This window comes from Ostrinia furnacalis, unplaced genomic scaffold (assembly GCF_004193835.3).
Source record: "Ostrinia furnacalis isolate ACB-3 unplaced genomic scaffold, ASM419383v2 OfSCF4320, whole genome shotgun sequence".
NCBI classification, from domain to species: Eukaryota; Metazoa; Arthropoda; class Insecta; order Lepidoptera; family Crambidae; genus Ostrinia; species Ostrinia furnacalis.
Window position 1 is genome coordinate 196,080 of NW_021134559.1, and position 24,150 is coordinate 220,229.

Here is a 24,150-nt window from a genome sequence, read left to right on the forward strand (position 1 = left end):
GGCCGTTTCCGGGTCCGGAGCGCGTATCAGTGTGGTAACTCGTAGCATAGCTTAAGCTGGTTCATATCTTCGCTTATGAGAATAGTTGTGTGGGTTGCATGTGGAGGTTTTACTGCTGAAATATTTTTGGCAGAATTTCTTTGTATTGTAAATAGGTACTGATAGGTCAGTAATGTTTGTATGTTTACGTTTATTTTTTTTTAAAGAAACACACGACCATTAGAAGTTTTTAACAGTTAAATATACAGGGTGTTTCTTGTAAGGTGTCAAGCCGAAGGCAGGTGATAGGTGTGGACTAGACCTATCGATTTCACCCCCATGTATGTTTTACGATTTTTCATAGTTTAGAAGTTATCGTTAATTTTGTGATTTTTTCAAATTGTATGACCTAGTAGGCTTTAAATTTTTTATCTTTTTTTTGGGTCGATTTTTCTCAGATTTCTTTTTTTTGACAGATTCCCTATTAATTGCAGATTTTTGAAAAAAATAATCAACTTCCTATATTTGATGCAAGATACAAAATTTTTGCTAGAAACATAAAAAATATGCTTTTAGCGGAACATTCTAAAATTTTCAACTTAAAAGTTTAAAAAAAAAAAGAAATTCCATTGGACCAAAATAATTTAAAAAACTGCGCAGTTTTCTGAACTTTTATAATAACACAAAAAAACATGTACTTAATAGGTCATTATTTTCTGTAATCGCTCCACTAAAGTGGTAAGTCGGAGATTCCGTTACATGTTTTTGACTTTCTTAGGACTAACTAATGTTTGCAATCCCTTAAGTTTACGTTATTTAGAATACATTCAGAGACAATATCTGAAAAGAACATTTTTTATCCACAACGAGGAAGCTCTTTCCCTTCATCTGGTATCAAAAAAATACCATAGGGAATATGAAAATATTGATGAACTGCGGACAAAGCTGACTGAAGCACAAAACCAAATTAAAATGAAGAAGAAGGTTTTTTGCGTCGTTGTCGAATGTGCATTCAGGTCAACGGCGGACATTTTGAATATTTACTTTAAATTAAATAATTACACCCATTTTTGCTCTCTCGCTCTCTCTCTCTCTCGAGAGAGAGAGCGAGATGTGAGACACACACACACACACACATACACACACACACACACACACACACACACACACACACAAAAAATTTAAAGCCTACTAGGTCATACAATTTGAAAAAATCACAAAATTAACGATAACTTCTAAACTATGAAAAATCGTAAAACATACATGGGGGTGAAATCGATAGGTCTAGTCCACACCTATCACCTGCCTTCGGCTTGACACCTTACAAGAAACACCCTGTAGAGATCTCGAGAGATTTTTGAGTAATTCTCAATCCTTTTTATGTTTAGATTAATAGGTAATGTGGTGAATTAGTTGTTTTATATTATTGTTCAGTGGGCTTCAGTTCCAACTACCTATTTCTGTTTTTTCTTTCGCTCTCATCGAGTAGTAATTCTTTGCGATAGAATAAGTCGACATGACCGGTAGTGGATAGTAGGAATTGTTCATACATCTTTTCCCTAACTTAGTTCATTTTAATTTTCAATACAAATAACATAGAAGAATATACGCGATATAAGTAAATAATCCCTGTTCAAACCTAGCGGATCTCAAAGCTAGCTCGAGTTCAAGATGGCATGTTTGAGAAGTCACTCGCTCGGCTTCACACAGGCAGTGCTGGCACTGCCGGCTGATGGCAAACTGGACAGCTGAGATGTACTTGATTTACTGAGCCTCGTCTGTGTCAATAGATTTTGGCGGGATTCCTACATGAATCAGAATGGAATCAAGAAGTCAAATGATCGATTCTCATTTGTGATAACATCATTGAACGATGCTTTGTTAAATATTTTTTAAATTGTTATATTGTAGGTACGTTTATTGTATTTTTAACGTTGTGACTCACTATGTAAAGTTATAAATAGAGCAGTTTTTTAATCGGTAAAACTGTATTTACTGTGGTAAAACGCATCTATCAGTATTGGTGAATTACAGAAAATAATATTACATTTTTTAATTATACTATCGAAATGTTCAAATTCAAATTCAAATTATTTATTGCATGTCACATGGGTAAGGGTTGACAAGAACATAACATTGTACATGTGACGCCCAATGAAGGCGTTGCAAAAACTTAAAAATAACATTAAAATAGAGAATTATTTGTCAAACTAAGATAAAATTAAATAAACATTAAAATTATAAAATTAAATAAACATTAAAATTATAAAATTAAATAAACATTAAAATTATAGAATTATGTTATGTACCTATTAAAAAATATGTAAAATTTCTTAGCGAATAGAGTTGCTTCTTAAACTAAATTTTAAATAAACAACATGAAAAAATCAAATACAAATCACTCTCACGTAATGGTCCGGAAAGATACAATATTAATTATCATTCTGTACTTCATAATAATGAATGGTAAGCCGTCAATTCATCATCATCATCATCTCAGCCATAGGACGTCAACTGCTGAACATAGGCTTTCCATGTTGCCCGGTTGGTAGCGGCCTGTGTCCAGCGCCTTCCTGCTACCTTTGCGTCAATTAAGTAAAAAATCAAGATCATTTTAGTGAATTTTGTTGTATGATGATAAACGATAGAATAAAGATAAGATAGAGAATGATAGACACATTACAGTGCGTATATATTTTATTACATTAAATTTAAACTTACAACGTAACAAACAACACAGGCCCTACTTCCTACGACATTAATTCCGCTGTTACATTACAGTTTTTAGCCTCGAATAATGTTACAATAAACCTAATAACAAAAAACTCCGGAGTTTCGATATAAATAGTATTTTGTTATGTATATGTTAATTAATTGGAGTAATAATCTTTTTGACCATCCCCATTGTTAAGATATTTTAACCACAATCATAACTATGTTGAATTTTTTTTGCTAGATGATTTCGTAAAAACTTTGTTTCAGCGATAAAAATTCAAAAACTGTGATTAATTATGACCTGGAAAATTAAAAAGATCCAAAAAATCCATATTGACATAGTCCGTGAATGTTTTTTTCATTTTATAATAACTTCTTCATAGAAATATTACCCCAATTAAGAACCTTAGTTTGTGCATACGTTTCTATTTTAATTAACCTTAGTAGCTTCTAGTTTTTATATTTATATAATTGATACAATGCTAGTCATAAGCCTCCATTAGTATGATGTTACACAGCGTAACGCAGGATATATTTTAGAGAAGTATTTAAAGCCATGTATACTTTAAATTCAATTGTATATTTAACTGTGTAATTTCTAATTATGTAATAAGATTCGACGCCTTAGCTAGCTGAAAGTTAGCTACATATTAATTCTAATAAGTTACATGTATACAAGCTGTTTAAAGTCATATAAAGTACATCTTTTATAATTCAAAATTTTACATTTACTAGCATTTTAGAAATCTTATACACGCGAACTCTCTAACGTTTATTTTAACAGTTAATAATTATATTGCAGTAGATAAATACACTTTACAGTGTGGACGAATTACGATACTTTATTCAGTTATACTAGAAAAATATATACACATTTATATACAGCTATTTTCTACGTAAGCCTACGTATTTGTATTGTAAGGTCACAGTATGATTTCCACAGAAATACAATATGCATATTTTATTTCTGGTCTAATTATTAGTAATTTGTTTTAATGAATTGATTTCTTATTGATTTTAGCTTATTGTATTACTGTGGTTTACGCGACTTTATAAAAATGGAGTAAGAAGCTTTGCAGTAAATGTACGTATTTATATTGCTTAGGTACAGTTGTAAGGAAGATATTGTCTACCCAATTGACAATTTATAATTGCTATATAACTAATCTACAGGAACTATTCTAATGTACACATTTTATACAGTGTAAGCATATAATAATATTGTGCATTACAATTTATATTTTTGTGAAACTATAAGGATAACTTTTATTTATAAGAGAATTGACCAAATTCAATATAATAACTTTTAAATGCTTCCAAAAATGAGTAAAAATATTAACATCAATTTCTTGTTAGTACATTTCTAAGAATAAAATGCACATGAGTTTTAAATTTAAGAACAGAGTATAAAAATAGGATCAACCTACAACACCAACTAAATAGTTGTATTTAATATTAAAAGAAGAAAAAAAGTTACATAAAATAATTAAATTAGTTAGGGGATAGCATAGATAGGTCTTCCGCACTGCGATAACGTATGCTGTGGTCCCTAGGCCATTGCGTCGCTGTAAATATAAACACCATAAGTAAATAAATATGTATTATAAAATGTTTCACCCTAGAGTAGAGAAGACAAAAGAAAATAGGTAAATAAATTAATAGTTAAACAAGTAAATAGTTTACTATCGTGACTACATTTATTTTCAAAGGACAAAATTAAAAGTAGAAACATCAAGCATACTAACTGATCTAAACTCTATATCAGGGCATTAATTAAAATAATTAACCCTTTAGCATTCAACAGGCGCGACTGTGACGCGATGTAAGCGCAATGTGGCACTGATATAAACATTGACAGCCATAAGCGTGTGTTACTAGTGGACAAGATTTTCTTGGGGAAAAATAAGTATGCCAAGCACGTTACTTTTAATAACTGCGCCCTATCCCTGAGCCTCTCGATACATCTGCACCTTTCGCTAACTCGCAACCAGTCTAAAGTCTGTAAATTACTGAGCAATATCTTAGTTTAGCACTGTCCTGCTTAATACACAAAAGTCTTTAGTGTGTGTAGTAGCGTGACACGACTTCTGGTAGGTGTTGGCAACTATAAAGTCGCGCTTGAATCGCGTCGCAATCACGTCGTCAACAAAAGGCTTCAATTTATCTAGGCTAAATACTTCAAAGCTACATTTGCTAGTGTAACAATACCTATTCGTGGTGACATTTCTGTGTGCGTGACATTTCTCTGGGGATTTCTTTCGTTTGCATGCAACACTTTTTTTCGAACGTCTGTGAGAGAATCGAGCTGGAAGTAAACGGGTTAAGTGCAAAAATAAAAAACAAAATATATAGTGAAAAAGATTACATTCTAGAAGATAAAAAGATAAGAACAGAAAGACAAAGAGAGAAACATACAATATACATGCGTGAGCTTATTTAATGTTTAAGAACATTTCACAACAAAATTAATAAATACCTACACATCGAGATTTTTTATTATATTTAAGTTGGTAATTACATGCTTGCGTTCGATTTGTTGAAAAAGTCAGATTGTATACTAATCTATGTTGCCATGCTTCGTCGTGCAATCGTGCTAAAACATTCGTCAATTGAAAGATCAAGGAGAATTTAAAAAAAAGATATTTTCAAAGGGTTTCTCTAGGGACAGATCTAAGAAATTTATTAAGTGAAGATATTTCCAAAGGTTTTCCTTAGGATATTAAATGTTTTCTATTGTTACCTGTATAATGCATGTTGCGGTACATATCTGGGCAGTTACTGGAGACCTGTAACAAGAAGTTTATTAAGTAAACATACTCTCTTTCCAGCCATTATTTCAGTAGGTAGTACACCTTTTTTTTTTAAGAAATACGAGTAATCTTAGCAATTACTTTTATTGCGAATTACTATAGGTATAATATCCTGCATACGTTAGTTTCTCTGGACCAGTGTAAATAGTGAATAATTAAAAAGAACTCTCAACGTAATCCATTGTATAAGGCTGGGTTACACCTTTGACTGTAACAAATGTCAAAAATCTATCAAACTCCATACAAAAATTACCGGTTATCGTTATAGTTACGGTCAAAGTTTGGTGATGCAACTAAGTAGCTATAAACATTCATGCGTTTCTTACAACGTTTCTGTAAAATATGAACAACAAGAGGTCTTTTGTCAACTAATTTGATGCACTCTAACTGGCTACAACTCCGAATGTCCCGTGGAAAGTGCGGCTTTGCCCGGGCAGTCGCTACACTGCCCGCCCGCCTGCATTAAACTTATCTATGAAACCACACGCAGTGACGATACCGCAGCCACAGCACAGTCATACCAGCCAGCCTACTCTCTTGTCGGCATCGTATGCAGGAAAAATACCACTGTAGTATTTATGATGACAGACTCAGATATAAATCAAAGGGATATTGAAACAATACCCTATAGGTCGATAGATAGATAGATGATCTTAGAAAATTTATAACTTGACTGATGACTCTCACCTAGAACTTGTGTCTCTAGAACTAGAGAAATCATTGAGTAAAGCTACATTGCGATTTCGATCATCATTAAGTGACTTTTTAGAAAAATCGATAAGAAAATACAATCGCTTTAAGCATTGACATTTGACAGCCCGGTGGCACAGTTGCGCATGAACCGCCTATTTGGACTCTGGGTCCTAAGATCATACCTGGTGTCTTATGAAAGCAACATTTTGTAAATCGACTCATAATTATCTGGATATGCTAGACAAAGCTCTAGCATAAATGTTGATTCATACCTTACTTGCACTCACTAAACATGAAAGTAGATCTATCTTGATTGTTGCACAATCCAAAAGTTTCCCTAATCCTGAACAATATATCTTATTCTAGGGATGGGCTGTTCTACCTGTGCTACAACCGGGTAGCTCACTACGCTTATATCTTGTTTATTGCTCGGTACGTCTGTAAACTTGCACTGCTTTGATAACTATTGCAGTTTTATCGCCATTGTAACTAAGTTTTGTAGCAATAAGGTGCCTTAAGTTCTGATAAGCGTTATGAATGAAGCAAGTGGTCCGCGAAAGCGCATTCACTAAAAGTTTGTGTAATCTTGCTTTTTATTTACTTGTGGCTTGCAATTTACACACACAAGATTATTACTTATTGCCGTTATGGGTTTTGGATTTTGGTAACTGTTTCCATGTAGATAATCGAATGTTTAATATTATTTTGTAGTTAGATGTTTTTCCAATTCGAGAGTAACATTGTATAGCAGTATAAATATATCTTATGGAGCAGTTAACTTTTACTGAACTGACAAAATGCGTTTCTGGAGATTTTGTATAGCAATCGTATTTCGTGTAGTCTCTTGCATATCAACCACTTAGGCTGAGTTTCACCATCCAACTTTAACCGTAACTATAACCTTAATTGGTGTTGACAGACTGACACAGACAGGTGTGTATGGAGTTTGACAGACTTTTGACGTTTGTTAAAATGAAAGTAAGATAGTGCAACCCAGCCTTAGTGGACGTATGCCCACAAGGTGGACCGACGATCTCATAAAAGTAGCAGGACGGCGCTGGATGCAGGCCGCTACCAACCGGTCAATATGGAAATCATTAGGGGAGGCCTGTGTTCAATGTTCAGCAGTGGACGTACAATGGCTAAAATTATGGTGATGATCCATTAAGTTATACTAAATACTCACAAATCACTACATAGTATAAAGCAAAGACGCTTCTGAAATATATAATGGTAACGAATTACATCTACGGAACCCTACACTGCGCGTGGCACGACACGCACTTGGCCGGTTTTTTATTTAATAGATAGAGTGACGCAAGAGGATGGTTTGATGCCGGGGCGGGTTGCTAGTACAAAATAGATGTCTCTAGGATCACATAGTATTAAATAATATGTATTAAATGGAAGCCGAAGCCTAGCTCTTACTCCATGCTGCAGTCGTGTCAGTGTACGAGTTTGTGTCTGGGACTTAAACTGTCGATAAATCCTACTTGGGACGCGCTCGCATGTCGCTTTTGCAATGGCATTGGAAATATTACCACCATCCATACGTATTTCCATGGCTACATTTTCAAGAATGTTGGTTTTCGGAAAAGTTTTCAGGCTAAATAAATAGTAGTAATTGAATCCTAATTAGAAATAAATAAATTAGTAGAGCTTTTGGAGGATGGAGAGTATTATGACGCCACTTCTATTCTAGTAGGTATAATATTCATGTTCCTTAAGTAATCTGGCACGTGACTGTATCATGAAATCTCTTTCTATTTTCCCCATAAACAGCATTAAATCCTTTCTCATGATTTCACAAACTAAGTATGAATTATAAACGGAGGCACTCGTTGGTCCAGCCAGCTTAATTCGTCCAGTCCAGCGTTAAGAAGTCCTATCTACAGTTGGTCCCTAAACCACTGAGCCGTCGCGTCGTGGCGACAATAAATTGTCAACAAAGCCGTCTGAGATGCACTCTCTTCTCGTCGTGTATTAAGGCATTTAAATGGTAGCGACCGATAATTGAAAATATGAAAATGGTTGAGTCACTCAATATTCTATCAGTACCTAGGTACTTATGACTATTTTAGTACAACTTGCGATTTATGAGTGATAAAAATATTTCAAGGATGCTTTTTAAATTGCAGGCAATGTTCCTAATGTCCACCACGTAGTCACGTGATGGGATTTCATGCAGTCGCATGAAATATCTTTCTACCTTCCGCTCAAATGGAATCAACATTTCTCGTTCGTTCGTCGTTCGTTTCCGCCGAAAGACGTCCACTGCTGGACAAAGGCCTCCCCCAAGGATTTCCAAAAAGACGGGTCTTGCGCCGCTCGCATCCAGGCACCTCCCGCGACCCTCACCAGATCGTCGGTCCACCTAGTGGGAGGCCTGCCTACGCTACATTTCTCACTATAGCACTAACTAAAGCTTCGTCCAGTTAAATTCGTACTGTCCACTGTTAAGAAGTCCTTCTATCTTCAGTTGGTCGCTAAACCACAGTGCGCCGTGGAACGACAATAAATCTCCAACGAAGCCGTCTGCGCTCGCAAAATAATAATATCGCGTCTGCCACCGGCTCACTAATTAATTCGATACGGGCGCACTGTGGTTTAGAACGTCTTAGACGAGGAAACGAAGGGGAACCAATGGTGGTAGTGTTGGTAGAGTATTTAGCACTAAATCTAATACTAGACCTTGTTTTTCTTCTTATTTAAGAGATTGTAGTTTATTATCGAGTTTAGAAGTGTCTAATAAATAGTATCGTCTCTACTTAAACTTGGTCTAATCCGTTCTTAATTGTTAACATTTAACCCGCTAACCCCTCGTGGTAAGTTAAATATGCTTGTGTTACGAGTGGGCTCACGGTCACTCATCAGTCATCACGTCACCACCACAATAGTCGAGCGGCGGCGGGGTTCGTCGAAACCGCGTTTCTTGGATCACGAGTCGGCCAGTCCGACCCCTCCACCGTCCGGCTAACATGGCTTCATTATTATAAAAGACTTATAAAAAAACAATAGTATGTCATTACCTGAGCCCCTTGCTTGTTGAAGTTGATGTTGGTCCTGACAGTGCGGTGGTGGAGTGGCTGCACTGGCCGGGCGTTGTTGCCGAGAGGCGCCTTCGGGGTCAGTTGTGACCCTTGCATGAGCTGACGCAACGCGTACATCTGCCAATAAAGTATAAGGTGAAAAGTGGAACAGATAAACGGTTTTTTTTGAGTCGGGAAATGCCACTGGCTGGCTGGGACAGTCAGTTAGCGGGTCATGTGGGACTTTCCCCGCTAGGAGGGCGGGGCCTACCCACTAAAACCTGATGGTGTCCTCCGGGGCCATTGAAACGAAGCCGCCAGTTATTGTCCTATTGGACATTCTTCCGCGGCTCCGTCTCAGGCTACTGCTCGCTCTTGGGCGAGCCCCTCCGGCTTCGAGGAGAATAGTCATCCTAGGTAACCTACTTTTTAAATCGACTTGAATGACGAGTTGACAACCTCCTCTGGTTGTCGACTCGTCGTGTTCCTCCCTAACTACTTACCTTGTAACTTCTCATGAGGCCCATATTAAGCGACCACGTCTTCGTTTCATATGTTATCGCTTGCAACACACACTGGGCAAAGATTTGTCTTGAGACACAGCCATATTTTGGACATGTCGCGAAGCTTCCCGAACGCTGCCCAGTCGAATTATATTCAACGATTGACCTCTTTCTCGAAGCTGAGCCTACCTAGCTGAACTTTTTCCCTGTCGCGACACCCTCACTCGGGCGGTGACGGAACGTCGCGGAGGTTTTAGTGGGTATACCCCGTCCTTTTCAGGACGGAGCAGCGCCCTTTACACGGCGCCGGGAGTCCCACACACTACCCTGTCCCCCGACAGTGGTGAAGGTGCGCAAAGCAAATGCTTTTTTTTGCAAACAAACAGTTTTTTTTTGTCACGGAGGAAATCCTCCGTGACAAAAAAAAACTGTTTGTTCTTGATAGGTACACATAATCGCCAATAACTGCATATCTCACCTCCTGCTTGGAAATATAAATGGGTTTGTTGAAGATGATCCAGACGGCCGTCTCCCAGCAACCAGGGTGCGTGGTAGAACCCTCATACGTTAAGTACTGCTGGGTGTTTGGCAGCAAGGAACTGAGCGGGAGATGCTTGATGGGGAACGAACTGCCTGTGAAAGAAAACATCATCATCGGATAATTTAGTCTCCCGTGAAGTGCACGACCCCTTATTTGAATAGAGGCAAACGGAAGATTTGGTCTACATATTCCCCACGCCGGTTGGGGTTAGATGAGGATAAAAAAATAAAAATAACCATAAGTAGGCCCAGTTCTGCCATTGATAGAAGCAGTAGCTTGACAGGTTTAGGAGCTAGGTACTAAAGTTTTACTTACAAATACAAAACTAGAAGTCTTTGTGAAAAACATTTCAAGCAAAATGGAACAGTACGTACCACGAAACATGACTTTGTTGAACGCGCTTGTGATGAGCCTCAACTCCTTATTCGTGGGTTCTCCGATCTATGACAAAACAATCATATCATTAGCAATCATAATCCACATTTTTTCCATTACAAACTTATTTCTGCAGTTGGCAAGTATAGAAGAACGTGTATTTCATTTATTAATTTTGAATTGGTTACTTACTTGCACCATCAATGAAATGCCGACAACCCCTTGTGATTTGTGCTGGGCCTCGGACATGTTGTGGTACAGTTCCTTGTTGAAGCCATAAAGCTGGATCTGATGACAAAAAATTACAATGGGCAATCGATGTAAAGATTTTTATCCGATTTTATGCAAGTCTCTGTAATATACGAATATTATATGTAATATCTGTCTGTTACCTACTTTTCGAGACTGCTGAATGGTAAATGAACCTTTATTATATTGTTGCTAACTATAGGGCGAAATATAGGATGAAGATTTATATGGGGAAAAGGTTCATAAAGTTTTTAAAGGAATTCGCAATCTACACAAAGTTAGCAATAACCAGGTCATAAACTTATACAAATTATTTTAATATCGAATACTACTTCTCAAAACGAAAATCTCCACGTCTAGAAATCCAAGGAAACCAAAGCTTCCAAAGTGAAATCAACCTGTCGATTTCAGAAGGCAGTCAGTGGTCCGACGACCCCGCGGCGAACCGCAAGTTAAAATAATCAAGTGATTGGACCTTTCGGTTCGAGCTCGTTAGCAAGAGCTCAAACGGTTTGCCTAATGGCCCCCTTTACAGAGACGAACTAAGGGCCGCAAAAAGGGCTCCTGTTTATAGTAATACAAATAAATACTTCAATTGAAAAAAAAATCAGAGGGAGGAACAACAGAACTTGGGAGTTGCGACGATTTTTCAAAACTGGCCTGTATAAATTAGGTTCTATTCTCAATCATCTTCTTTTGAATAAACGCTTTTTTTATATCAGAATATACTGCCAAAAGGACAAGTAAAAATGTTCATAAGTAAGAGCAGTATGTAAAGATAATACACATGTTCTATTTAGGTTTTGTCGCTTTTCCAGATAACGACAGCTTTATAGATGACGGACTGTACAGTGTACATCAAGTTATAAACATTTTTAACGCGAACTCCTATTAAATGGGGATTTTCTACGAAATAATATAATCTGATGGCAATATTATTATGAACATAGGATACCAGGCAGGAGCCTCTTAGTGAAGCAGCATCTAATTTAGAGACACAATACGAACTCCTTGTCGGTTTCTACGAGCCCCAAGAACAAAAATCTGTCCTTAGTCCGCGCCTGTGCTGTAGCAGATATTTAATGCCACTCTGTTAATTGGCATATTTATCGGACTTTTGTCGTTCGTATCTATGTCTGAGCGAATTTTCCTAATTGAAATCGATTGACAAGATCCGCAGGAAGGTTTCAAAGGTCAAATTACAAAAGAAGACTGCGATAGTTCCGAACGAATATAAAATCGGTTTGATTGGCAAATAATACGATGCATTACTTATTAACTGGTTTCAATTTCAATAGATGTCTATTGTAATTAATAATAGGTTTGAACTATTATTAAGTTGTATTCTATTTTTATCACAGATATTATAAAATAAATTGATATATTGTATGTAATCCAAAATTAACTGCTTGACGTAATAAGTACATGCTTAGCGGGTGCCTTTTTGTCAGAGGGGCACAAGCAGTTAATTGTCCACTTGTTTATTCCTCCCTGTTTTAATCTATGTCTAACCTGCTTGTATACCTTTCTTGCAAATAAAAAGTTGTCTATTCTATTCTATTCTATTCTATTCTATTCTTAGTATAAAGTTTAAAAAAGCCTTTGTAAGTATGTAGGTTTCTATTTAGTATTGGAAGAGATATTCTTTTTTGTCTTGCATCGCTACTAACGCTCGTTAGTCGCATTTGCAACGCAATACAGAAGTGATGCCAACACGCCTCAGCAGCGCGACTGTATCGCTACAAAAAGTCGATGTAGGCAAGGGCAGGGCCCTAAATAGCTTGAAAAAAAAAAATTGCCACGATGTTGTGCCTATAAAATTGAGAAATCTTAAAAACGTTACCAACCTAAGTTAAGTTAGTTAAACCTGGAAATATTATCATGACTAAATCCTACTAATTAATACTCCGACTAAAAGTGCTAATTAAAAGATATACCCGAACAAACTTCAAGCAGACAGAGTAACACCGCAAACAAAAATGTTTCACCCTGGAAAAGTTATTCTAGATCAGAACAATACACCTCTCGATAATTATACCAAGTTGCTAAGGGCGCGTTCACACGAGTCCGTTGTTAACGATTCGTAAAATAACGATACGTCATCATGACGACGCGACGTAGTCCAGTTAGACCCGCCCGAATAGTACACTTCTTAGGCTGGGTTGCACCATCTTACGTCAAAAATCTGTCAAACTCTATACAAAAAACACCGTTTATCGTTAAAGTTACTGGTAAAGTTAGGTGGTACAGCTCCGCCTTAGCCTAGTCTTTATTTTTATATAGATAGCTGCTAATGCGTTTGTTAGACAGGACGTTATTAGATGAAAATTTTCACCTTAATTAAAGGTACCAGGGCGTCATAACCTTACAGGAGCTATTTTGATGTTTGGAAGGTTTTTATGACCTGGTACTTTACTGTGAAAAAAATCATAAAACATTGACGATTTATGTGTTTTTGACGCATGTGATTTTTATAAAACAAATCTCATTTAAAGACGTATGTGTAATTTTTCACGGTCTGTGATGGGTGAACACGGGCATTTAAAAAGTATTGTCGCCGTCAAAAAAGTCGATTACTCAAAAAATACAAATCCTCGTGTGAACGCGCTCCCTAATGATTGGGCTACGAACTTTGCACGTTTATTACTCTTATTTTGTTAACGACTGTAACAGTGGCCATTTATTAATATAAAACTATCCACCGTTTATTGATACTAAAGTAATTAACTATTTCACTCTTATTGGACCACCGATTTAATATTGGCAGTGTTTGAGAACTCTAATAAGTACATCAAAGGACATGGACACATTTATTTTATATTGTTTGCATCGATTTAGGTTTTTATTATGTAGGTATCTCATTATGTAACCTTGTAGAAGCTTTGCTATATTTTTAACTCAAGGAAAATACACATACATCTTTTTTTCATCCTCAGAATGTAAATGGGTATTTATATGCATATCATATGGTTGTAAACCACCATGGTCTTAAAAAGGTAAGTTACTTAAGCGTCAGAAAAAATCGAATTAAAACAGCAGAAAACACCATGTCACACTTTCATATTGCACATTGTTACAATCTGTTAATACGTAACCCTAAATTATTTTTCTTTAAAATACTTTCTTACTCCAACTATATTAAATTCTATTAACTTCAATTGGAATGTCAAGTAGGTACTAGAAACCTGCATAGCTGTGACCCCGCGGTCGGCCGCATAGTTCAAATACTCCGGAGTCCGCTAACTACTGAATTGTCTTCATCGGGCGACGGTTAGGGTTAAATCCCAACTAATATTATAAATGCGAAAGTAACTCTGTCTGTCTGTCTGTCTGTCTGTCTGTCTGTCTGTCTGACTGTTACGCTTTCCCGCTTAAACCTCGCAACCGATTTTGATGAAATTTGGCATAGAGATAGTTTGAGTCCCGGGAAAGAACATAGGATAGTTTTTACCCCGGTTTTTGAAACGGACGCGCGCGATAAAGTTTTTCTGTGACAGACAAAATTCCACGTGGGCGAAGCCGAGGGCGGAAAGCTAGTATAGATATAAATAGATGCCGATTGCTTCTTTAAATATCAATGAAAGCCGGGGTATTTGGGATGTTTAAAAAATGCGCTTATGGTTTATAAGCGGAATTAGAATGTATTTTATACTCGGAAAAAGCAAAAAATCTTGAAAGAAACATTACGGGCTATGACATTTTATAGCTGATTCACACATAGGATCCGTGAAATTACAGTCACGGACCCGTAATCACGGACGTACCTACCACTGAAGCTCCGTGAACTGAGCATGTGTGTGAATTCAATCATTGATGCAACACTGAAGCACTGATCATCAACTGACATAGAGATTTTGTGTCAGGTAATTAATTGTCTTTAGTAAAACCGTGGGAAGTTTCTTATAGCTCTAGCGCAAAACTCAGTACATGAGCTATGGAAGCGGCATGTTAGAGTGTTTTAGTGGATGTCAAACGTCAGCGAGATTTCAGATTTGTATGTTCAGTCACGTCATAATGTCAATGTTACCTCTCCCGTGCGTCTCCGATTCCTCGGACTCAGTTAAGCGCTGGTAAGCTATAGTTTCTTATCACGTCGGCCGTTTGGTGTAGTGGTTTCGAAACGGACTACTACGCCGAGAGGTCCCGGGTTCGGTTCCCGGCCGGGCAGAAATTGAAATGGTGAATTTTAATTTCTGTGTCGGGTCTAGGTGTTACTATGTATAATATGTAGGTATGTATTTACAAAAAAAGTATTTAAGTATGTTTATATCCGTTGTCTAGTACCCATAGTACAAGCTTTGCCTAGTTTGGGACTAGAAGCGTAGTGTATAATGTCCAAGGATATTTATTATTTATTTATTTATCAACCACTCACCTCTCCAGGAAAAGTGTGGTGGTCAATCTGGTGTTCAGACCCTCGGTTGTCGCCCATGCCATAATGGAAGTAGATCTCTTCAAACTGGTATCGGTAGGAGAGCGGTCCCCCGCTGATGTTGACCTGGTGCTTCGAGTCTTTCTCCACTCGGAAGACTAAGGACTGGCCTGTGTTCTGCAGGACCCCGCTGACCTGTGGAAGACGCAATTTTAGATCTACTGTAGACTGTGAGCATTCGCGTAGATTTTTGTTCGCGAGCGTGTGGTTCGCGAGCGTGTGGTTCGCGAGCAATGAGGGCTATTGTTTTAGCGCTCACCAGTTAGCGCCACTGTAGAGTAAGGTCCTGTCACTTGCTAGTAGCGAAGACAGTGGCACCAACTGGTGAGCGCTAAAGTGGTAAGAGGACTATCGCATTTGCACACATCAAGATGGCGCCACTGTAGAGTAAGGTCCTGTCAATCGCCAGGGGTGCTAATGCCAACTGTTAAGTATAAAAACGATAGCCCTCATTGATTCGCGAGCGTGTGGTTCGCGAGCCTTTGATTCGCGAGCGTTTGATTCGTGAACGCTCTCGGCTCGCGAACAAAGGTGGGAATGTGAATACATGTCAGTAAATAATCTAAAAATGAGGTTATTCAGATCGTTCTTCTAAAACCTGCGAGATTACTTTGTATCGTTTCTATGCTTTGAAAATAGCTTAATTCGAAGAAGTTTTTTCAAAGCATTTCAATCCTACATTGCACGCATACGAATGTAAACAGCTCTTACGATTCCATATTCGAATGGCAACAAAATAATAGGTAGTACGCGAATTAAATGATTTTACAATTATATCCTATCTGGAAATCAAATCCTAAACACTGGAGTACAGATTAGATTACTCACAGACAGCTATTTCATAGAGATAGTTACAAATTATAACATTATTATCAACGTTGTTACAAAACACAACAATTTATTAAAACAAATCTTTTATCTTTACTGTTTGTCGTCCATTTTAACACCTACTTAGTTGTTATTTATGCCACCCTGTATGTCATTAGCGCTGTCTCTTTAATGGCTTCGAAATGGAATAGATATGCTAATACAGGGTGGTGGGTTACGGATACTTAGGCTTGATGATTTTTTTGTTATACGAGTATTAGAAAGAACTAGAATAAACGTTGCTTGCTGTAAAGTTCAATTCGATGGTTATTTAAATAATCTTATACCCCTGTTTAGATACCTATGCGTAACAAAGAAAGGAGGCAAAAAATAACTGAGAGTCGTTTTTAAATGCATCCTTTGTATGAAAATTAAAGGTAAGGTACATGAGGGGCACGTTAAAGCCCGATTGACATATTGATACCTATACTTAAGGCAGCTTGAAAAGTTTGACTGCAGTTCATTCTGTTGAATTCAGTTGTAAAAATTTTACAATCGACATGTTAAAATGTGTCATTTCAGTAGATCAAAGTAGGTATACTGTCATTTCATATCTTCGTTCTCACTTAATTGCATCTTATATCATTGTAAGGCTGGTTTTAGTGTCACGCGGACCGTCCGGTGCGGACCGATCTGTATGAACTGCTAGGGAGCGGAGCGGTTCCTCCGGACCGCATTACTCTAAAACGCTCCCTAGAAGTTCATACAGATTGGCCGTGCGGAGCGATCCGCACTGACAGTCCGCGTGACACTAAAACTAGCCTAATAGGTGCGATTCTACAATAATAATTTATAGCTTGTTGTTCTGTGGCCTATAAAACACGCCCCACCGCCTCAAAACTCATCATAATGGTTTCCAGACTTGTAACGCGAATGAATCAGGCATAACGACGGGGGGCTGATCCTATCAATCAATGGACACGCCTTGATTAAAGCTTAGAAACTCAGTAAGCTTTGAGCATAGATGACATATTGGCCGCAGACACGCGAGCGGTAAGGAGGTGTGAAGTGCTGGAAGTGCCCCTTTTGCATAAAAATGTTACAAAATTTTGTTGATACTGTAGGAGTTTGGCTAAGGGGTCTTGTTAAGCCGGGATCCCATATGAAATGTGCCATACCCACGTATTTACACTACAAAATTTTGTGCTTAAACTTTTGAAACCAACCTGTCTACTCGATACGAAACTTCATTGGTTAGGTTTTTAATAGAAATTAAGTTGTAAGTTATGGCTACGTATTACAGCAGTGGGAATGAGAGGTGGGAATAGTCTCGTGATCGATGCGAAAAATCATTCAGTGCTTGAGAACATGAGAGGACATGGGAAGCCTTGTGAGGTTGATTGAAATGAGAGAAGAAAGGTAGTCGTCAAATTGGGAAACAAAAACCAAAAAAAAAGTCACCAGACATGGGACCCTGATATACCGCATTACTATAATATTTTGATTTTATTTCTGGAGATACCTTTGATTATTTGATTCGGACCTACATTTTGACAAATAAAGTCAACATTTGTCAATTAATTATGAAGAAATTCACGAAGATTCGTGTAGTAGAAGTTATGCTTGGGGAGTCAACATGATGGTCTAAAAGTATGATATTTTGTAGTATTTTGATGATCTTGCCAATGCTATTCACAGCTTATTTGCATACTTTAAATTTAGTAGTCGCTTCCAGTGATGCTTTGTAGTTGCGTCACAAAAAAGATAAAGTGTGTAGGAGTGGCTGCCCTTGGGAAGTTCTAAAACTGTTTATTATGTAAGTGATAGCGTTGAATATTTTGTAGAGATCTTTTTGATTAAAGTTTTCCATTTAATTTTGTTTCGGTTTGTTGCAATTGATAGATGTATTGTTTATGTTGTAACTAGGGCCTTTATCCAGAAGATCAAGCGTCGCAAGAGGAACTGGATCGGCCACACTCTCTGAAGGGACCCCGATCACATCCCCAAGCAGGCTCTGTATTGGAAGTTTGGAACCTCCAACGAAAACGCAAACGTGGCCGCCCCAAACTTTGGCGGCGCACTGTAGCAGACGAGGCGAAGAAAATCGGCAAGACTTGGAGCGAGATCAAACACGAAGCTCAAGATCGAATGCGATGGAGGACTGTTGTGGACGCCCTCTGCCCCATCTAGGGGACATAGGGGACTTTATTTATATTTGGATATTCTTTAAACTTTCATATTTGTTAAAGAAATATAATATTCTAGAATATAGTTCCGAGTCGACTTGATAACGCTGCCACATACAAAGGAAATAACCTAATTTCCAGTGAATTTAGTTACAGCGACTAACAACTTAGCGAAAACATAAACCGCTATACGGCTCGCAAAAACGGGCGATAGCCGCTGATATGCTGCATACATTACCATGAACTTACGGCACAAAGAATAAAGATACAGAGGCGTGGTTCGATGCTAAGTTTAGAAATAGTTTGGAGTGTAGGTGTACATAATATTCAAATTCAAATTTAGACCTTTTTCAGGACACTTATACACTCAAGCATAGCTTGCTCTAATATTACCAAATATTTATTGGTGTTGAGGAGAAGTGGTGAAAAAAGTCCCGGCAGATTTTCAGACTTTTTACCGACTATAGTTTGATCGGTTTCTTTGTTTCAGGAATCGGCCTAAACTCAATCGGTGTAATGTTAACCTTCACAGGTTCATACTGATTAACAGCCCGATTAAACTATCAGCCGACGGAAAATATGTAGTACCTACTCTATTGAGAACTCTTAAAATGACAGTCGAGCAATACAGAAATTATGATTCAGGATAGCCCTTTAAATAGTTCTTGGGATCCATCTTACGTTCTTGCGATCCATCTTACATTCCTGGGATCTATCTTAGGTTCCATGCGAATCTGCTATTTAATTTATTTCCAATTTACTATTCTGCCTACACAAACGTACCTTATGCTTGTCAAACTGTATGTCCCTCAGCCAGGGGTCGAACAACAACTTGTCCGGTTCGATGTTGACCGGACTCTGCCGGCGGCCCTTGTTGCACATGCTCCATTGAGGGTTGATCAGACCCCAAAAGCCGGGACCTGGAAAAATATCAATATTAACCTCTTCTGAACATTCAAGTATAACAAAATAGCTGGCCTGGCGAACTTCGTACCGTCCAGTCAATTGCGAAAAATGGCGGGGTGTATATCTAATTTATTTAAAAACCCTTATTTTACTCTTACCCTCATTTTTTGGTAGTCGAATAAAAAGTAGCCAATATGTTAACCACTTATAGTTTGATAAAGATTCCATACATTTTGAATGAACAGATAGTGACAACTTTTTGTACATCATAGAACATCATACAGATAATATGTAGAATCCTTTCATAATTAGGTACGAGTATGAAAGAATTTGACTCTTGCTGAAAAAGTTATTGTTAAATGTACGAGCAATAATAGGCTAGTTTCCTAAAAAAATTTTTTTAGTCCGTCATGTTTAATATCAAAAAATATTGGACACATATATTTTTATTTGTCAATCTAACAAATAATAACATAGTTATGGTGCGTTGAAGTTCCGCACGACGTCACAACGTGCGGCAATTTTATGCACGCATTGACGTCACGGGCCTCTTCTTATGAACTTTGGCGCGCTTTATCTCTTTCAATTTTCATTAGTTTGAAAAAGTGAAAAATACGTGTAGAGTATTTTTTGATAAGTTAACTGACGGACTAATTAAAACTCTTGCTTTTTGACCCAGGAAACATTCCTATTGTTCTTATTCGAATACAGACATTATTATATCAATCTAATTTTAGCATGAAAAATGGCCGCCCCAGAATATACTTACCTACCAGTTTAATGTTGGAATGGATACAAATAGAATTAACACAATTAATGTAGGCTACATAATATAATTAACTATTAATCACACAATACAGACACAGATTTGGCAAAACAATGTGAAATAAGATTATAATATATTTTAGTACTGTAGAGGTGAAAATTATCAGCCTACGTGTAGAGATTGGTTAATAAAGGTTGAAACTCTGTTTAGTACAGTCTATCAGTATTAAGTCAATATTTTATTTATTTGTACAGACTATGGCCTTTAACTTGCATTTATACTGATGGCTGACAAGACAATAGTGACTGACTTTCTTGCGCTGCTTCTTCTCAGCACTGGCCCATTTATTGTCCCGAAGCAGTGTTAGGGTTAATATTGGGACGTGTAAAAGTGCTTTTTAAAAAACCTATTTGCAAAAATAAATGAGTTTTATGAGTTTTTACTCATCGCTGCTGTTATAAATGGAAACACTTGAGCTAATATTTTTATTTTAGAAAAATATAAAAACCTTTACACTTGACATTCAACTTAATAGAAGTTCTCTTATGGCGTGTCCACACATGCCGCCGGGTTGACCGCCGGCCGTGCCGCCCGGCATGTGTGGATACGCCATTACAGCTCAAATTTTTCAGTTGAATATCAGATTATAGCGAGATTTAACTAAAATAACGAGTACGCGGAAAATCGTTTTATTCAATTCACAGTTACATTTTGTTTTCATACAGTTACAGTTTGTTTATTCAGCAAATTACACTCAGAAATTGGACTATCATTTTGAAATTATCCATAACTGTACTGAATTGTGTTGGTAAAAATTTTTGAACCGAGATTTTGCTCTTAATTATGTAGAATACTGTGATGTAACTGTGAATGTCTTAAATGTGTATTGATGTTGGTGTACCTTTATCAATAAATAAATAAATAGAATAAAAAACTGAGTTATTTTTACAAAATTAGCAAATCGCACTTTGTTAGTTCCTAAAAATACATAAAATTATTCGTGTATCCAAAATTAGGCCTTACAAACCACATGTTCAAACCCTTTTATATGACAGCAATGATCACAGCATTCAAAATGTTATCTAAAATGCTAATTACCACCCTAATCTCGTGTAATGATGTATCAGAGCAGCCCATTCAGGGTGTGTAGTGATAGCACTTTCAATGGATGTCCGCACAGTTCCATTCAGCTGGTAATGTGCCGCTAGGGTGCCCTATCGGACAGTTGGGGTAGCCATGATTTGAGTGAATAGGACACTATTTGACTAAATACATAATTATACATCGTGTTCCAAAATTCAACGATAAGCCGGCGCCATAGGGTAGACAAGATCACTTTTGGAAAAATAAGAAAAAAAAACAATCTTATGACCTTGTACACGGGTCTATGGCGCGCGCTTATTGATGAATTTTGGGACACGATGTAGATAGCAATATTTTATTGGGAAATCTACAAAAATAAAATGTCACACTTCACACACAGTGCTTACTTTGATGTGCTATTGTCTGTATGTATGTGTTATAGTGTTATTACAAAGCTTTTATTCAGGTGGAAATAAATGTAACTAAGCCTAATTTTATAAAGGAGGGTGTCAAAACATTTTAAAAATTCCATCAAATGTGCGCACCTTTTCCCGTAATTTTTCGTCATCATGTAGACTACTACAGATATCCACTACTGGACATAAGACTTTTGCTTGACATTAGATCGCGATTTCCAATAATCAGTTAATTCATGAGTTACGTTAGTACTTGGGTAGTAAGTTACCGTGTTCTTCCCAAAATTACAGTTTGATTTTTACAGTGAGTGTTACAGGTTAACAAATCAAATTTACCGTGACACGTCTAAAAAGTTTCACTAGAAGTACCATTACCGAAAATCACTCCACGTAAAGATACTTCACGGTCGAGTAACCCTGCCAAATTCGGGGGTATCGACTGCCCAATATAATGACACGGTTGACCGCACTGTCATTAAGATTCTATCGGCCATCATTACCCTGCTATCATTATACCGCGTATCATTGCCTGGGTACGGGCATTATGCCCCTATTTTTCAAGAATAATAGTGTTTGGTAACTTGGAATGTAGCGTTTGTTTTAGTTTGATTAAGAAAATTACCTGATATGCCATCGTACGTCCACCATTCTTCCCAGCTACCTGATATATCTGTAAAAAAGGAATTGGTTAAACCACTTGACAAAAAGGGTTAAAAAAAATAAATGTAAAAAAATTATCTATGAATATTAGGGGAAAAATTATAGTCTAAGCAAAAATGACCCAAGATTTGTGGTTTATTGTCGATAGCTTTCCGCCCGCGTGGACTTTTCCTTTTTTTTATAGTATAACCTATGACACTCAGTAATAATGTGGCTTTCTATTGCTGAAAGAATTTTTAAAATCGGTTCAGTAGATCCCGAGAGTACCCCTTACAATTTAACAAATATACAAACACACAAACTTTACCTCTTTATAATATTAGTATAGATTTGTCACAGAGTTGGCCTTGTCACAGAAAAAAGATGAATAAATTCGTCACATTTCATATTTTATGTCTCTTTCGCCATATAATGTTGATTACTTTTGAACACGTTTATGATGAATTTACTGTCAATGTCTGAAGCCTATAAAAATGTGATAAGTAAATCGATTTGGTGGCAAATTGATAATGCGTTTTTTGTGCCACTCAGAGTTGGCTGTTGCCTGATTCTTCTAATTTATTAAAGTGCATTAAGGCGATTATCACACTGCACCGTGCTCCGCCGCGGTACGCGGGACGAGAGATTTAATCATTGTATGCAAGTACCTCAATTTTTATAGAAAACACGCGCGGCACCACACACTGACAACGCGTTTGCGCGCGGGATTTTTATATGTAATCACATGGACCGCGGCGGAGCGCTGTGCAGTGTGATAATCGCCTAACATGCTTTATTATTTACCTTTGACTGAGACACATAGGAGGGTAAGTATGAAGAGCGAGCATTGGTGCATCGTCGATGCCGTGATTACTGGCGCCACCGCATTGGGAGCCGATTCTGGAACAAACATACAAAACTATATTAGTTAGAGAACTATGGATAAACAATATTTACTAATATTGTGAAGGAGGAGAGTCTGTAATAAAAAGAGTAATGTAGAGTTTGCTTATTTGAAAAATAATTCTTATTATGACGATTTAAAAAAGGTATTTAGATAAAAATAAAGCTACAGTTTAATCACACAAGAAAACCCTTATATAAGCTCTGCTCTACAACCTTCCGATTGGATTTTTAATTTTAATATTTTTTTAATAGTTAATAATTATCTGAATATTTTTGGCTATTCATTTATTATCCTACGTATTATTTACATTCTTACAAAAAATGCCCACATAAAATAAAACGCTAAATAATTTGCTGATTTTAAATTTTACTCTAGGAAATGAAATAAAATATTATGACAACTTCATAAAACTCGCAATATTTCCACGGTTAATCTTTAACCGTTTTACTGAAAACGTGACAAAAACAAACATTAACTCAACAATTTTGTGGCATTAACTTTTCACAGCCAAAACGGTTGCCAGTTTAAAAATGAATTACTGAACCATATAATTTGAAGTGCACCATTTCATGTCGTTGAAAGGTTTAATTTAAGGGTAATTAGTAAATAAATTAGTGGAGTGCAATTACCTTAGCTAGGACACAGCAAAACTAGAACAGTCCACTTTTGAAAAGAATACAAATGCTATTATCATCAACAAAAAAAACTTCGTGATATCAAAAGTAGCGTTGATATTGTACCTACCTACCTACCTAGATTACAAATCAAACCGTAAAATCACAAGACAAACTTGTAATTTTTAAATAAAAAAATACTTATAGAGCAACAAGTAATTAATTCTAAATCTAAGCAAATTTTCAATAAAAATTACCTACTAAACTAGTATCAACGATACGAAATAATTTTTAAATGGCATTGTATGTAATGTGCTTATGTGCTGGGCTAGTAGAGTTGCAGAATTATTATCATTATTAACTTTTTAAAATTTGTGACATCCATTTTTTTTAACTGTAAGTATCGTAATAAAATAATCGTACACTATCAAGTAGGATCTGGATAAGTAAATCACAGTGCTGAATTACTTATCTATCAAAGGGCGTGTGTTGACGTCAAC

The 24,150-nt window shown here is 36.9% G+C and overlaps 1 protein-coding gene across 2 annotated transcripts; it reads right to left on the reverse strand.

Annotated features, from left to right (window-relative positions):
• Positions 1 to 2,687: 2,687 nt before the first annotated feature.
• Positions 2,688 to 23,025, reverse strand: LOC114359364 (Carbonic anhydrase-related protein A). Of its 2 annotated transcripts, XM_028313714.1 has the most exons (11): positions 22,934 to 23,025; positions 22,113 to 22,160; positions 19,103 to 19,239; positions 15,270 to 15,461; positions 10,838 to 10,933; positions 10,645 to 10,711; positions 10,208 to 10,362; positions 9,227 to 9,364; positions 5,435 to 5,480; positions 4,903 to 4,999; positions 2,688 to 4,259 (listed from the first exon to the last, which is right to left on the reverse strand). In XM_028313714.1, the coding sequence occupies exons 1-11, from the start codon at positions 22,983 to 22,985 to the stop codon at positions 4,244 to 4,246; spliced, it is 1,044 nt and encodes a 347-aa protein (XP_028169515.1). In that variant the 5' UTR covers positions 22,986 to 23,025; the 3' UTR covers positions 2,688 to 4,243. The 2 variants fall into 2 exon arrangements, with proteins under 2 accessions (XP_028169515.1, XP_028169516.1); XM_028313715.1 differs by lacking the exon at positions 4,903 to 4,999 and having other exon boundaries at positions 4,128 to 4,259.
• Positions 23,026 to 24,150: the final 1,125 nt, after the last annotated feature.